The following is a 15,191-nucleotide window of genomic DNA, read 5'->3' as shown; positions in this document are numbered from 1 at the left end:
GTAGTAGTGATTGTAAAGTCCCTCGGAGAGATAAGCCCAGTCGTCCAAGGTCAGAACTGGTCAATGGCTGCCCCCACAAGCCCCCTGACTCTAGACCTTGGCCATGTGCACTGGGCAAGGGAGGATGGTCACTGGAGCTGAAGGGCAGGCAGAGGCAACCTGAGGCAGAACAGCACAGACACCTGCTTCAGGAGCGTCGTTTAAGGGTGTCACAGGGCCCTTCCCTACCCTTTGGGCTGATCTGGTCATTGCTTCGGGTTTATTTATTTATTTATTTTAAAAAGATTTTGTTTATTTATTTGACACAGAACACAAGCAGGGGGAGCAGGAGAGGGAGAGGGAGAAGCAGGTTCCCCGCTGAGCAAGGAGCCCAATGTGGGACTCGAGCCCGGGACCCTGGGATCATGACCTGAGCTGAAGGCAGATGCTCAACTGACTGAGCCACCGAGGCTCTGGTCATTGCTTCAAGTTTTTTTGTTTTGTTTTGTTTTGTTTTAAGAGTTTATTTATTTGAGAGAGAGAGAAAGAGAGAGAGTGAGCACAAGCAAGGGGAGTGGTAGAGGGTGAGGGAGAAGCAGATTCCCCGCTGAGTAAGCAGCCCAATGTGGGGCTGATGTGTGCCAGGACCCTGGGTTTATGACCTGAGCCAAAGTCAGGTGCTCAAACAACTAAGCCACCCAGGTCCTTACCATCGCTTTGAGTTTAAGAGCCTGTTTGACAATGTAAGGACGTTTGGAAAGGAATGATAAATATCTTTCCCTGTCTTTTGCCTACTTAGCTGGGAATACATGATGGCAGGGGTTTGATCTTATTTACCATTTTTCTCCAAAATGCCTAACACCCAGCCTGGTACTCAGGAGCTCGTGGTCCTGACAGGCTTGGCATCCCAGCGCTGAGCCATCCACTTCACAGATGACATCAGAGGGGCCAGGGTAAGACACCGTGCCTAGTCAGCCCAAGAGCTCAATAGTGCTCACCTTGGAGGAGGGAAGCCAGTGGGTGATTGCCCATCGCCAGAGCTGTTGTTCTGGCTTTGAGTGTGAGGAAAACAAGCAAAGTTCAACCCTGGCCTGAGCTGGAGAGGGGTCTGGGCAATCCAGAGGCCTTGTGAGCACCCTGTGTTCACTGGAAGAGGGGGCAGGTGGCAGGCTGTGTCCCCACAGGTGGTACAGTGCCTCAGGTGCTCTCCTGGAGTGGTGCAGCGTGGCGTTTGCAGCCTAGGCCAAAGTCCGTGGCCTCCCTTCTATTTGTGTCTTGTGGCAGAAACTCCCCCTCAAGAACCAAGGCTGGCTGTCCCAGTGAATCCCAGGAAAATCCCAGCGCTCATCTCTGAATGTGGCTGTATGATGGATATGGAAACACGGAGCATGGGGTGTGTCTCCTCGGGTTGGTGAGGGACACCCGGAGGAGGCAGCATAGGATGGTATCAGGCCGCTGCCTGGGTGCCAGGAACCCCGGAATCCCTTTCTCCCTCTGCCCCATCACCGAGCCGGGCTTCACTGGACTCCCCATCACCTTAACAGAGAAGTAATATTCGCAAACACTTATTGAGAGCTCCGTGTGTCGCCCATGATAAGCCCTTTTCACAGATCATCCTCAGTCCCTTGAAAATGCTGTCCTACCCTGTAGCCATGATTGTCCTCTCTAAAGAGATGAGGAAGGGACGCGAAGGATTGAGTACCACGGAGAGAAGATAGAGGAGCCAGGTTTGTCCGCAGGCGGTCGACAAGGACCAGCAAGAGCCGGCACTGTGAGATCCAAGGGCCTGGAGGGTCTGGTCTCCTCCTCTCTGCACCCCTCACACCTCCAAGCACACCAGACTTCTCACCATTTCCCACCCCCTGAGCGCCCGTCTTCGGTGGCGGCCCCCCTTTGACAGAGCATGGCTCTGGTTTCACCCCATCGCTGGTGACACCTTCTGTGTTTCTCATGTTGTTGCTGCAGCAGTTACCTCAAACTACAGTGGCTTAAAACAACACAAATTTACTTTCTTGCAGTTCTTGAGTTTGGAATTACAAAATAGATCTCACCGGACTACGATCAAAGTGTTGGCAGGCTGTGTTCCTTCTGGAGGCTCGAGGGAGAGTTTGTTTCTTTGACTTTCCTAGCTCCTGGAGGCTGCCTGCATTCTTTAGCCAATGGCCCCTTCTTCCCTCTTCAGATCTTTCTTTCATTTTCTCTGCTCTCTGCTTCCATCACCACATCTTCTGAGATTCCGACTCTCTGCCTCCCTCTTATGGCTCTGTGACTCACTGGGTCTGCCTGGTTAATCCAGGAGAATCTGCCCATCTTGAGGTCTTTAACTTCGTTGCATCCGTAAAGCCTGTTTGGCCATAGAAGGTGACATAATGGCCAGTCCTGGGGATTAGGACACATACATCTTCAGGGGACCGTTGTTCGTCTACCACACCTCCTCCTCCCTCTTCCCTGAAGACAGAATTGTCTTTCTCCTCCTGCTCCCTTGACCCTTTGTGTGATTTTCCTGCTGTGGCCGTCAGCCTGGTTTTATTGTGTGGTTGCCTGCCCAAATGTCTGTCTCCCCAGCTAGAGAACCACTGTCTTATTAGCAGAACCCATGGCTTCACCTTCTGCGGATTTGTCCTCAGGCTTAGTGAGGGGTGGACACCATAGATGCTCAATTAGCTGAGGTTAAAGAATGAGTCATGAATGAGCTTCTGACCCCAGGCCAGACACTTCCCCTTAGCCTGGTTTCCTCATCTGGGCAAATGCGTGTTGCAGGCCCCTCTGTGACCTTCTTCCACAGAAGTTCAGAGGCATAGCTGACTTTGTAGTAACTAAGCTTGACCTCCCTTCTCAGATGGACCTGCAGTGTCTGTGAAGGGGGCCTCTCTCTGGGGATGGGGACTTGTCTCTAAGTCCCCAGTGGGTACAGGGTATCACCCTAGAATGTTGGCTGAGTCACTGGAGAGCCTTGGGCAACAGGTTGTGACAGCGAAGCACTTTCACCCAGGTCTGTGGACACTAAGCCCTATCCTAGCAAGCACATGTGTCTAGACAGAAACCACGTGTCAAGCAGGAGCTGACTCAGTTTCCTCTCCCCCATTGCTCACTCAAACCCTTTCCAAAGAGGAAAGATGATGGCACTCGTTACAGAGAGCCTCTGTGGTGTCAGGGACTGAACAAAAATGTGGGCACCTAGGGCCGGATAGGCCTGTGCACTGATGTTCATCTTCATGTACATGGACGGAGGTGGAGAGATCCAGAGGCACATGGACAGACCCAGTAAGACCCAGACTCATAGACGGCCCTCCATTCTCTCTCTCTCACGGGCGCTGAGGAGCTCAGACACGCCAGACAGACAGTCCAATGCAAACACAGGCACATACTGACCCTCATAGTCCCCCTCCTGCCTATCTATATACACACACACACACACACACACACACACACACACACACAGTCATCCCTACCAACAACATTGGAGTTCTACAGCTGGGCTTAGCTGACCCACCCCTGGAGTAACCCAGGGACTCAGACGAGGCAACAAACATCAGTTCATTTCCTGTCTGGTGACAACTTGCCTATCTGGTCACCTCCTCCCTGACCCTCTCGCAGATGGCAAATTACGGGGCCCTGGGAGGGGTCAGGGCAGGGCCAGGCCGCCATTGCTGTGGACTCTGCAGAGGAAGCAGCTGCTGTCGAATGTCATAAACACACAGCAGAGTCTTTCCTGGTTTTCCTCTTCCCTGGGGGTGTAGCTCGGCTAGCGGTTGCTCTTTTGTGTGCTGCTGTCTTCCTCCAGGATGTAGGGAAGGGCGAGGGTGTTCTTTGTCTCTGCCCCAATGAGGTGACCTTGGGAGAGCAGACAAGCAAGAACAGAAGTGTGAAGAAGAGCTCCGTAGTGACACCCCTTCAAGAGCAAATGGGTGCAGAGAGGGTGTGACATGCCCAAGGACACACAGTGGCAGAGCTGGGACCAGATCCTGGCCCTCCTAATCCTATCTCACCAGACTAAGACTGTGAACTCTAAACGTGCTTGGTCTATGTCAGGAATCTGAGATCTCCTTCTCTAAGGGAAGATTCCCATCTATTCCCATTGGATTTATCCCACTGCTGCCCGGGCACAGGACAATGGATGAAATGACCTTGTGAGTCTCTTTTTGGCCCAGCAAAAAGTCTAGGTCTTTGCCCAGTAGGCCCTGGGGCTGACCTCTCCTCCCTGGGGCCCCTACTCTCAGGTGGGTACGGGTGCCAAGACTGTGGATATGGGACAGAGAAGGAAGCAAAGGTGGGGACAAACGTTGACCCCAACAGATGATGAATCTGTCCTCCACCCTCAGCAGTGTCCTTCTCAATTCCCCTTTCTCATTGCGCTGCTGAGATGAGTGGGACGAATGATGAGGCAGAGACTCCAGGAGGGGAGTCTCACTAGCCATCTGCTAATTAGGCATACTGTGCACATCACTTCCTCTCAGCCACCTTTCCCCCATGTGTGATATGGGGATAGTAGCTCCTCCCACAGTCTTTGGACTGAGGATTCAGTGAATAAAAGATGCTCATGCTTGGCCCGTGCAACCCAGATGGAATGTGTCATGGGGAAGGTACTATATTTTGTCTTCAAGATTTGGAGATAAGAAGAGCTGGTCCTTAAAGAGCTTTCATGCGGAGCTTTCCCAGACTTGACCGTGATCCATGATAAGAAAAACATTTTCCATCATAAGCCAGTAGAGGCACCGACACATAACTGAAACGTTTCACCAGATAAGACTTACCCTCACTGTGTGTGAGACATTCTAGTATTTTTTTACTCAACCCTTAAAAAAGCAGTCAGTGGATTTTATAACTTACTAATGACTTATGCCATGTAGTTTGAAAAACACTGATCTACTGGGGACCATGGGGACACATGAGAGGGGATAGTTGGTTCTTCCTGAGGGTGGTGGAAGGCTAGAAAGAATTCCTTGAGATGGAACCTTGACGAGGGGACATTTTCTATGAGCTGCAAAAGAGAAGGAAAGGCATTTCACATCGGAGGAATGTTCCAGAGACACAGGGATGGAAAAGAACAGTGAGAATACAGTGTGTCTTCTGATCCTAGAAAGCATCATTTGTAGGACTTCTGGGAGTGAGGGCCCTGCCTCTTTCCAGCCTCTATCATCCTTTTGTATGGTGTTCCTGAGCGCTGGCTCCTGCTGGAACTAGCACCCCACTAGCAGAGCTGTCAGCCCGGTGCTCCCCCTTCTCAGAAACCCTCTTTCATCATAACCTAGAAGCGCCTTTCCAGAAGGCCCCAGACAGCCACTGATCACTCTCCTCCTCAACAACGGCCCCCACCCTCTCTCTGCTGCTCTGAGCCCTCCTTTTTGTGGGACTAACTTCCTCCACATCCCTCAGTAGCAAGGATGGCCATGAATCATGGTAACCGAGGCAGCATTTGAATGACCCTTGATGGATAGGAAGTTTTCACATAAATTCTTCCATGGAAACCTGACAATAACTATGGGAAGGTGAATTTTTAAATAATGTTTGTACTCAAGTATAGGGCAGATCCATCATCTGAAGTCACAAAACTCTTCGCTTTGGATAAATTCAAGCCCTGAGAAGAGTGTGGCTTGGCCTGGGTGACACAGCAGGAGCAGTTTGGGGACCAGATCCTGCTGTCTGACTCTGAACGAGACACTCTTTCCACCCTGTCAGGTTCCCTCACAGATAGACTAGGAAATTATTCAACAGTGGTGCTGGCAGGTTCCCAGTGCCAAAAGCCACTGGAGGCCCTTCTTTGAGGTCAGAAGTAATGACTGCAATTGGGTCACTCTCATTTAGTCAAAAGACAGGGCTTGCCCAGGATGGCTTTTCTTTAAACAACACTTACCCTTAGGGCATGAGGGTGAGCCGGTCCCGAGGCTTTCTCCTACAGAGAAAATGATTCCTTTAATCTAGGAGATTGTTTGTTATGATAGAGCAGAATGCCAAAAGGAAATCCAGGGGCCAAGGCATGGGGGATGTCTGCAAAAGGAGCAGCACAGGGGTGCCTGGCTGGCTCAGTCGTTGGAGCCTGGGACTCTTGATCTCAAGGCTGTAGGTTTGAGCCCCAGGTTGGGTGTAGAGATTCCTTAAAAATAAAATCTTAAAAAAAAAGTGGGGGGAGCAGCACATGGTCTCTATCCTCGCATGTGGGTGGATTCAAATTTATTGAGGGCTATAGTTGCTGGGCTCTGAGTAGTTCATGGGTTTGAGTAGGTCATAGTCTAAAGTGGAAATTTGTTGCAGCATTATGCCTGAAAACCTATGCCTAGTGCTAAGATGGCAGGTCTTTGAAAGTTGCGTGGGTAGCAAAGAGAAGATACGGGCAGCTTGGGGAAGGTATCTCGGAATCCAGTGTACAGATAAAGGAGCGGCTCTCAAAGCAGTTGCAAGATGTGGAAGACGTTCAGCCACTCAATAGCAGAGGTCGTGTTTGAGCCCATCTGTTCATCTGTACCCAGTGTCCAGTGGTTCTTCTCACTGGAGTCTGTGTAGCAGACACCTACAGGATCGCTGAATGCCTGTTCCAGGCCACACTCCCGGTAGGTTGCCGGTGGGCCCAGGCCTCTGCTTTTTCAAGAGGCCGCCAGCTGATTCTGAAATAATGCTCTGAGGATGACACTCTGAGAAATACTAGAATGGACAACTTGCCGTTTTCTTCTGGTTGTAAGATTCCAACATTCTTCTCCTTTTCTATTTATCTGCCCCGAGCTGGCATCTAAGCTCACCTGGGGGGCGGGGTGGGGGGGGTGGGCGGGGTGGGCGGGCTTCTAAAAACCTCAGTGTCTGAGGATGTGATTGCTCTTTTCAAGGCATTCACTTACACATTCTCAGAAGTCGACACACGCAAGGACCCCAGGAACACATAAAGAACAATTTTGTCACCATAAGCAACTCTTAACAACATGACCTTCCGCATCTGCTGAGCTGGCCATTCGCAGCAGCAGGAGTGGAAACCTGGCAGTAGACCAGGATGCTTGTTCCTGGCCGCCTCAGTTCTTGGTGAGCTCCAGCCAGGCAGTACCCCAGCAGCACTGGACTGTGTGGGCTCCTGGGGGTTTGGCATCTCTTGGAGCCAGTAAGTGCCAGCGACAGAACATCAACAGCATCTTCCTTTTTGATTGTGCTGACTCATTCCCCAAAATAGCCTCAGAAATTACAGGACCTAGCGATCAGATTCTATCTGCCTTCTGGAAAACTCCCACCTGCCTATGGTCTTCCTGTCTGGCTTGACTTCTACCTGTTGGCTTATAATTCTGATTCATTCCTCTCTCCCTCTTTCTCTCCTTTTCCTTCTTTCCTAGCGCCTTCTCTTGTTTGTTGCCTTCCCCCACAAAGGGCGGGGGAGGAGAAGTGACATTGTATGGATAGGCACTGAACACACAAGCCAGTGACAGTGGCTCCCATTTTTTAACTTCTTACTGGGCCCCAGGCACGTTGTCATGCTTATGTCTTTTGTTATAACACGTCCTTAGAGTAACGCTTGGAGGTGGGTCCTGGGTCTCTCATTTAGGTATTTTACTGAAAATGGCAGGGCCTGGGTTTGAAGGCTAGTCTGTCTTGCTCTAGTGGGCAGAGCTGGTTGCAAGCGTGCGATAGTCCAGTAAAGACAGCCATTGTTGGCAAGGAGACTCCCTGTGTGCTTCTTACCCCCTCATAACCGTGAATGGCGTTTCTCGCCTGGGATTGCCTTGTTTGCATGTAGTCTTGCTCTCAGTTGAAGGACCCCACGGTCCTTGGGTGGGGTCCCATCAGGTCACCTTGCACCCTTAGGTCACAAAATAGCCTGCCATTCTGACTCAGGAGAAGGTCAGAACCACTTCCCCAAGATACTGCAAGAGGAACCTTGAATATTCGAAGGTGGAGGAAAGCAGAGCTAGAATTTCCTTCCCTAGACCTTAAGAGGTTTGGTGGGAACAAGTGCAAAGATTTCTAGAGTTAATGCAGAACTCGAAAGGAAAGTACCACCTCCCCTGCGCACATAACCACCTACACTGGTACACAGCATCTCTGTCAACAGCAGTCCATTCTCAATGGCTCAGAAAACTGTGTCTTCTTGGCCTGTACCACAACCATGCCGTGGACTCATCCTCCCCGAGGTGCTGCAGGACCTACCTGGCGCCCTTGCCTTCAGGTTCCCTGTGCCCTTTTCGACTGCTTCTGCCTATCAGCTACTGTCTTCTCACCATGCTTCTTCCCCATAGATGCCTAGACAGTGGCTCCTGAGGCCCTCCGGATAAGGTCCGAATTCCTTAACCTGTCCTGGGAGGCTTCTTGAGACCTGGCTCTCTCCTCTTCAGCTTTACTGACCGCTTGGCCGAAGCCAGACTGAGCTTCCTTCCCAAAGCTCCTGAACATGCTGTCGCCTCTCCTGTGCTCCTCTGCCTGGAGCAACATTCCTGGCGTTCACCACCTGCTAACTCCTACTTACCCTTATCGAGCTCAGCTCAAATACACCTTCCTTAGGGGAAGCCTTGTAAAGCCGCCTCCTGTCCGCTTCAGTCTGGGTTAGATGCCACATTCTCTGCGCGACTTCAACACCCGGGCTTCCCTCTGTCATGATCTTTAACACTGCATTGTAGCTGTCTGTTTGCCGGGATCTCTCCCTCATTGCCCTGCGAGCTTTTGGAGGGCAAAGGACTCTTATGTGTATTTGTCTTTCTAATATCAGGGCTTGGCACAGAGCAGATGTTCGGTGTGAAAAAGCAATTTATAAAATGCAAAGAATCAGAGAAATGGAATTGAAGGCAAATGCTTCGGGCAGCGTAAGCAAGAGCTGATCTTGCTGCTTAGGGTGTAGATTCCTGGTTGCCGACACTGTCATTTATTACCTACTGCGCTCTTTCCTACAGAGAGATCTGTGGACCAGGGCTGTGGGCTGAGAGCGGTTCCCTAGACATCAGATAGCTGCCTCTCCGCCTGGGCCTCTGGGTTTTCTTTTTGGGTGGAGATCACCTTCTGCAGGAAATGGAACTGCTCCGAGCGAAGTTTTCACTTCTGCTAGTCCTTTTTGTGTTCTGCTGTTCAAGCGTTAGAAAGACTGAGCCCTGTTTTGAGTCCTGACAGGATCGGGTTTCATGATCCCAAAAAAGTGTTTGTGTAAGCTCAAGCCATGCTGAAAGCGAAATGCAGCTTAAAGGGGGATTCTGCCGGACCTCACTCAACTTTTCATCCTGCTGCCCGGCTGTGTACATGCAGGGTATGAGTGCGTGGTGCCCCTCAAGTCTGGGGCATTTGCCTGTGCCCATAAAATGGAAGCCTAGAGTGCTTGCTTCCAGTAGAGAGGAGTTTAGAAATTCAACAACAAACACGGAGCCCCTCGTGTGGGCAAGGGCCAATGCTAAGTGTTATGGGTGATGTGGGATCATTAGGGCCCAGATTCCATCCCCAAGAGGCCTCCCATCTAGGGAGAAAGGCTGACAAGCAAGGTCACATGAGGGGCTTGACTTACTCGAGGTCCGTTAGGTCTTTACTTTGGGGCCCAGAGCATTACAAAAAGGAACATTTTTTTAAAGATTTTATTTATTTACTTGACAGAGATCACAAGTAGGCAGAGAGGCACAGAGAGAGAGAGAGGAGGAAGCAGGCTCCCTGCTGAGCAGAGAGCCTGACGTGGGGCCTGATGCCAGGTCATGACCTGAGCCGAAGGCAGAGGATCAACCCATTGAGCCACCCAGGCACCCCGAAAGGAACATTTTTTTATTGAACTATATTCCAGACTCAGGTTTAGGTCTCCTCGAGTATGTTATTGCCTTGAACCTCGATATTATCCCCATCTTGCAGCTGGGAAACAGAAACCTTAACAGGCAATAGATATGAGCTCTGAAAATTAAACTGGGAAATGAGCCAGTAGATGAAGGCAGTGTCAGAATCTTGAAGGGAAGACGTTGATGGGGGCTGGCGGACTGCCCCCTGCTGTGTTTGTCTTCAGCAGATGGAGTGAAGCTGGGAGAAAGATCTCTGAGAAACGGGGAGCAGTAAGAGACCTTATTTGGTGAGGCCAGCTGCTGGGCAGGATCAAGTGCAGCTGGGAGTCAGCCATGGAGGGGTTAATTGAAGACACCCTCAGAGACAAAGTTAAGGAGGAAGGGAGGGTAGTTTCCCGGTAGAAGTGGGGACACTGACTCTGTACCTGTCAGCCAAGAGTTGAAAGTTTAATTATCTCCGCGTTTAACTTTAATTGTGTTCCTTAGTATTTCCTCATCCCAGGAGCACTTGAAAGCCTCTTCTCCAGATGTGTATAAAGGATCTCCGGCCCAGGGGCCTAGAACCTCCCAGCAGGGTTGGGTCCAAATCTTTTCTTGCCTTGGCTCTTAGTTCTTTCACTGTTGATACCTCCTTGGAAAGGAAAGGGAGAGAAGGCTTCATTTTTTTCCTTTGTAAAATGGAGTAGCTCTTGGACTGCAAATGTTTGAGTAGGTGATCTGTGACCTGGGTACAAAATGCAAAAGGTGTCACAGTTTTGTCGTGGCTGGTGAGTCTCTGCTTCCCGTTTGTCTTCTAGTCACTTGAGCTCCTGAATAACCGTCATCGCCAGTTTCTTGCTGTGATTTTTGGGGCCCTTTTGTTGATTGCTGTATTTCTCCAGAAAGGACATTTTGGAAATTGGTTCAGCAGGTGATCCAAGTCCCTATGATGGCCGGGCCTTGGCCGCTCCGAACCTTGGTGTTGATAAAGTCTTATTAAATTAAGAATGTCACTTGCCAGCCTATACTGTGTCCGAAGTCACAGTACCATCACCATTAGTGAGCACATGACCCGCTGCAGGACAAGGATATCTCAATCCAGAAAGCTGCTAGACATAAGGAAATTGTTAAGGGTGTTCTAGTCTCCATTCTGAAACCCAGGCATGTGTTTCCTATTAAAGGATGTGACTGATAGCTGCCTCTTACGGTTTACTCAATAGAAACTCCTGTTGCTGAGTGGCTGAAAAGGATGCCTGCATGTTTACTTTGCCATCTAATACAAAGCACAAAGTTTTCTTACTACACCAACTCATCAAGTTCTTGAATCTGTCGTCGTCGGCTGATTGAGACAGGAACTACGCATGAGCCATCTCCGTAGCCCTACATGTTGGATGTTCAGTGAATGTTCCTCAGTGATTCTAAGACTGTGTGAGGTCTTGTTCACAAGGAGGAAGGACGTTGGGAAGGAGCGATAGGAGTTTTCATTGACCTCTCCCCCGGGTTAGTTGCTGACTCTCCCTCAGCCACAAAACCCCAGCTCCTTCACCCCCATCAAATTGTTGAACTCTCTGGGCTTTCAGGAAAACATGGTCACAACTGCTTCCTTCTCCAGTCCTGCTGATAGGAATTCATGTTGGCTGATCTCTTGTGGTCAACACCCTAGATTTCTTTATGGGGAAAGGGAAAGTATCATGGATTAATGAATGTGACTAATTACGATTTGCTTCCTTGTTTAAGAACTTATTTTTCATCACTATTTATTTGCCTTGAGAAATTAAGGAAATAGGGTTTCGGATATGGAACACTGGACTGAGGGTCCAGAGAACTGAGTTCTACTCCTGCCACAGCTGTGCAATCTGGGGCATGTCACTGTCCTTCCCTGGGCTTCAGTTTCTCTAGCTGTAGAACACAAGTTGGAATATATTATATATGTGATCTTTATGTGATCCTTCCTTATTCAAAGTTCTACGGTTTGGGGTCCCCTTTTCCCAAAGTCTGTGCTCCTGTGACCTTCCCTTTGCCTATCCCCAGACCCCAGACCCCAGATTTCTGATTCGGATGTCTGATTTTGTGCTTGTAGGTTTTCTTTGTGTCCGACCTCTTCAAGACCAAGACGACACTCTCCCTGCCTCCCTCAGCTCTCCGGAAGGAAATCCTTTCACCTGTGGACGTTATTGACAGGAACAATCACCACAACATGGTGTAGGTGCCGCCCACCTCCTGAGCTGTTTTATGAAATGACTGCTGACAGCAAGTTCTTGCTGCTCTTCAATCTCATCAGACAGTAGAATGTAGGGAAAAACTTTTTGCCCAACCGATTTTAAAAAGGAAAAAAAAAAAGTCTTACTTTGTGGCCTTCCAAAATAGGTAGCGTTCACCTATGTGGAAACAACAGCAGATTAACACCAAGTGCCGAAATCCTGGATGTGCAATTGGTTTAAGTGTTCATGTTCTAGTGAACACGGGCTTGTTCTGGAACAAACACTAAAAAATGATTTGCATAGAGTCTGCCGATCACCCTTGCGACCCGAGGAATCCCAGGCCTGTGAGAAAAAGCTCAAATTCCCATTGTAGCACACAATGCCAGAAATAGCACTGAATCAAGAAAATAGCCATGGGGGGCTCCTCTCTCGTGTCTCTCTGTCCACACCACTCTGTTCTGTACTGTGACTTCGGTTCAGGAAGTTAAATCTAAGGAAAGAGCAGGTTTTCTACGCCAGGTGATTTGATCCTGAGTCCCAGCTCCCATTCCTGAGGCCTCAGCCCTCACTCCCCCGGCCCACAGGCCAGCAACCACAGCCCCTCACGTTAGTGATTAGGAGACTCTTTGTGGATGAGTGAATTTCGCAAATAGCACAATTTCAGAAGAGCTCGAGGGTGCTGGCCCTCCTTTGTCTTCTTTTGCCGCGTCCTGCTGTCGTGGGGGACCGTCGGCTACGGGAGGCCTCTGTTGTGTTCACCAGTCACCCAGCACCTGCACGCCCTCGGATAATAGTTAGTTAGCTTCCGTCACTGCTTTCTCCCTCGAGGCCCTTGCTGTGTGCCCGCCAGGGTTTCCTGGGAGGGTCCGGACACGAGTCAAGGCATGCTCTGCCGCCAGCTAATGGAAAGCAGCCTTATGCACAAGAGACATGGGAGTGAAGGGGCAAGAATGAAAAAACCCACCAAGCTTTTGGCTACTCGAAGTCAGAATGAGCCAGAGTAGCAGACAGTCTCACGCCTGAGAGGCTACCCTTCCAGATCTCGGAGCTGACGAGGGTCTCTGTGGGTGCTGCTCTTGCTAAGCTGTGTAAAGCACTATTGTCTTGGGGTTGATCTCTAGGGCAGTTCTTGGTAGGTTCTGCTGGGCAGAACACATGGGTTAAATCTCCGTAGAGTTTTTCCCATCCTCTATCCATAAGTGTCCTTCCAAGCAAGGCCTCACTCTAGGCAGTAGACAGGGATCCTTTCTACTGAACCTTGGAGGAAAGGAGGAAGGAAGAAAGGCTTTTCGATCACGGATGCAGACCTTTCAAAGGGCTAAGTGTAACCACATGGATCAACCACGCGCATAGCCTTACTACAGAAGCCGTCCTTTCATTTCAACTCCTAGCAAGCTATGATTTTTATATATAAATATTATATAAATAATGTATAAAACATTAAAAGTTAACTATGTAAGATATTATTTCTGAAACAATTTTAGCTATATCCACTATGATTATAAACTGTGTCTCGACCTGTGTTATTTACATTAGCTGCTTAAAAAAGCATTGAGTTATTTTTTTTTTAATATCAACTAAAATACCGTAGTTCTGTGGTAGACGTTGTTTTACAATGAAAGAAATAACTACAACTAGAGAAAACTGTATAAAAACATTAAAGTGTCAGTATTTTTGTAAGGTTCCATTTTGTAAAGAGAATACTATTCAAAGACTTTTGTAGAATACAAAGTGAAAACTTGTATCTGCGAAACTATACTTGTATTAAATGTGCTTTTTAAATAAAAGCTCATAACACAACTAATGAAGGAGTTGGAATCCTAGAATGTTCGAGGGATGTGTTGTCTCCGGTGTGTGGTAGGAGGAAGGGGGACTGTGGGCGATCTGAGGTCTTTAAATAGGCCAGCCTCACCTCAGGGCACCACTACCAGATCCTTCCAATGGGAAATATGGTGGCCATAGGACTGCCATAGCTGTCTGAGCTGCTCTTTCATCTCTGAAAGCCTGTTTGCCCAGCAAGGCTCTGCCTCTGCTCTGTCTCGGACCCTTCTAAAGAGCTTTTGTATTCTAAAGGGGTTTTGTCGGGAGGGAGGAGCTGTGGGCCCCCCAAAGGCAGATAAGGAGCAGTGCTCCAGATAATGTGTGCTTGGGGAGCTCCCAAGGGAGCCCTTTATACATCAAAGGAAGCAGGGTGGAGGGCGCTCCAGGGAGAATGGCAGCTGACCCTTGCTTTCTCTCCTGGTGCCTGCCCAGCCGAGAGAGGAGCAGGGAAGCTAGAAATTTCTCCTTCAACACGCACCTGTGTGCCAGGCACTTCTGCCTGTTTGTCACTTTTGATCCCAATGGCAGTTCTTATTTTGAGAAATGAGGAATACGAAGGAATGCAAAGATCAAACGACTTGTCTAAGATCCTGGAGGAGTCAGCTGCTGGCCGGGACTTGTATTCATTTCCTATTGCTGCTGCAACAAGTTATCACAAACGTAGTGGCTTAAAACAGCCCAGATTTATTATCTGGCAGTTTGGGAGGCCCTAGGGCAGAAGCTGTTTCCTGGTCTTTTCCAGCCTCTCGAGACCATCTGCATACCTTGGTTTGTGGCCTTCTTTCTTCACCAGCAAAGGCAGCAGCGCTGGGCCAAGTCCTGCTCACTCTGTCTCTGAATCTCCGTTTCTTCCACCTCTTCCACATTTAGGCCCTGGTGATTATGTTGGGCCCACCTTTTCTACCTATGTTAAGGTCAGCTGATTAGTAACCTTCATCCCATCTCCTCCTTAATTCCCCCTTGGCATGGTGCATAGCAGATACGTAGTCCCTAGGGATTGCAACATGGACAACTTAGGGGAAGCGAGGGTCATACTGCCTACTACAGTTCACCCTCCAGGCCACAAAGATTTATATCCAGCCCACACGCGAAATACTTTCACTGGGTCCCAACATCACACAAGGTTTCAACGCACGGTATCAGCTCGAATCCAAAATCTTACCTAATTTTGAACTTCAGAGTCTCAGATCTCATCATTGAAACGAGATCATCTAAAACAGGTAAAGATGAGGTGCGGGGTTGAATCCGTTCTGAGGCATAATTGCCCTCCATCAGTAAGCCTGTGAAACAAGTCAGCTGCTCCCCAAATTCAGTGAGGGGATAGGCATAGAATAACAGACATTCTTCTTCAAAAGAGAAAATGGACAGAAAAAAAGAAGCCATGGTTAGCACACAATTTCAAAATCCAACCAGGCAAACTTCATTTGATTTCAGGCTACGGGAATAAGCCCATGTGGCTCGTAGCTCCTGCCACCCAGATCAGTCAGCTCTTCACTTC

At 49.2% G+C, this 15,191-nt stretch overlaps 2 protein-coding genes across 2 annotated transcripts in view; both read left to right on the top strand.

The window, feature by feature from the left end:
- LOC111143080 (phospholipid phosphatase 3) overlaps window positions 1-13,676 on the top strand; it is an 83,457-nt gene extending 69,781 nt beyond the window's left edge. The window contains exon 6 of the mRNA XM_022496541.1: window positions 11,752-13,676. Coding sequence (XP_022352249.1) covers window positions 11,752-11,877 — 126 coding nt within the window. The 3' untranslated portion in view covers window positions 11,878-13,676. The remainder of the gene's footprint in view (window positions 1-11,751) is intronic.
- Window positions 13,677-14,919: 1,243 nt separating this feature from the next.
- The window catches only part of LOC111142827 (phospholipid phosphatase 3-like), a 28,857-nt gene continuing 28,585 nt past the window's right edge, over window positions 14,920-15,191 (top strand). The window contains exon 1 of the mRNA XM_022496151.1: window positions 14,920-14,924. Within this exon, the coding sequence (XP_022351859.1) occupies window positions 14,920-14,924 (5 nt within the window). The remainder of the gene's footprint in view (window positions 14,925-15,191) is intronic.

Source organism: Enhydra lutris, unplaced genomic scaffold, assembly GCF_002288905.1.
Source record: "Enhydra lutris kenyoni isolate GAN:26980312 unplaced genomic scaffold, ASM228890v2 scaffoldscaffold9, whole genome shotgun sequence".
Classification (NCBI taxonomy): Eukaryota; Metazoa; Chordata; class Mammalia; order Carnivora; family Mustelidae; genus Enhydra; species Enhydra lutris.
This window is presented reverse-complemented; position numbering and strand designations above follow the sequence as displayed.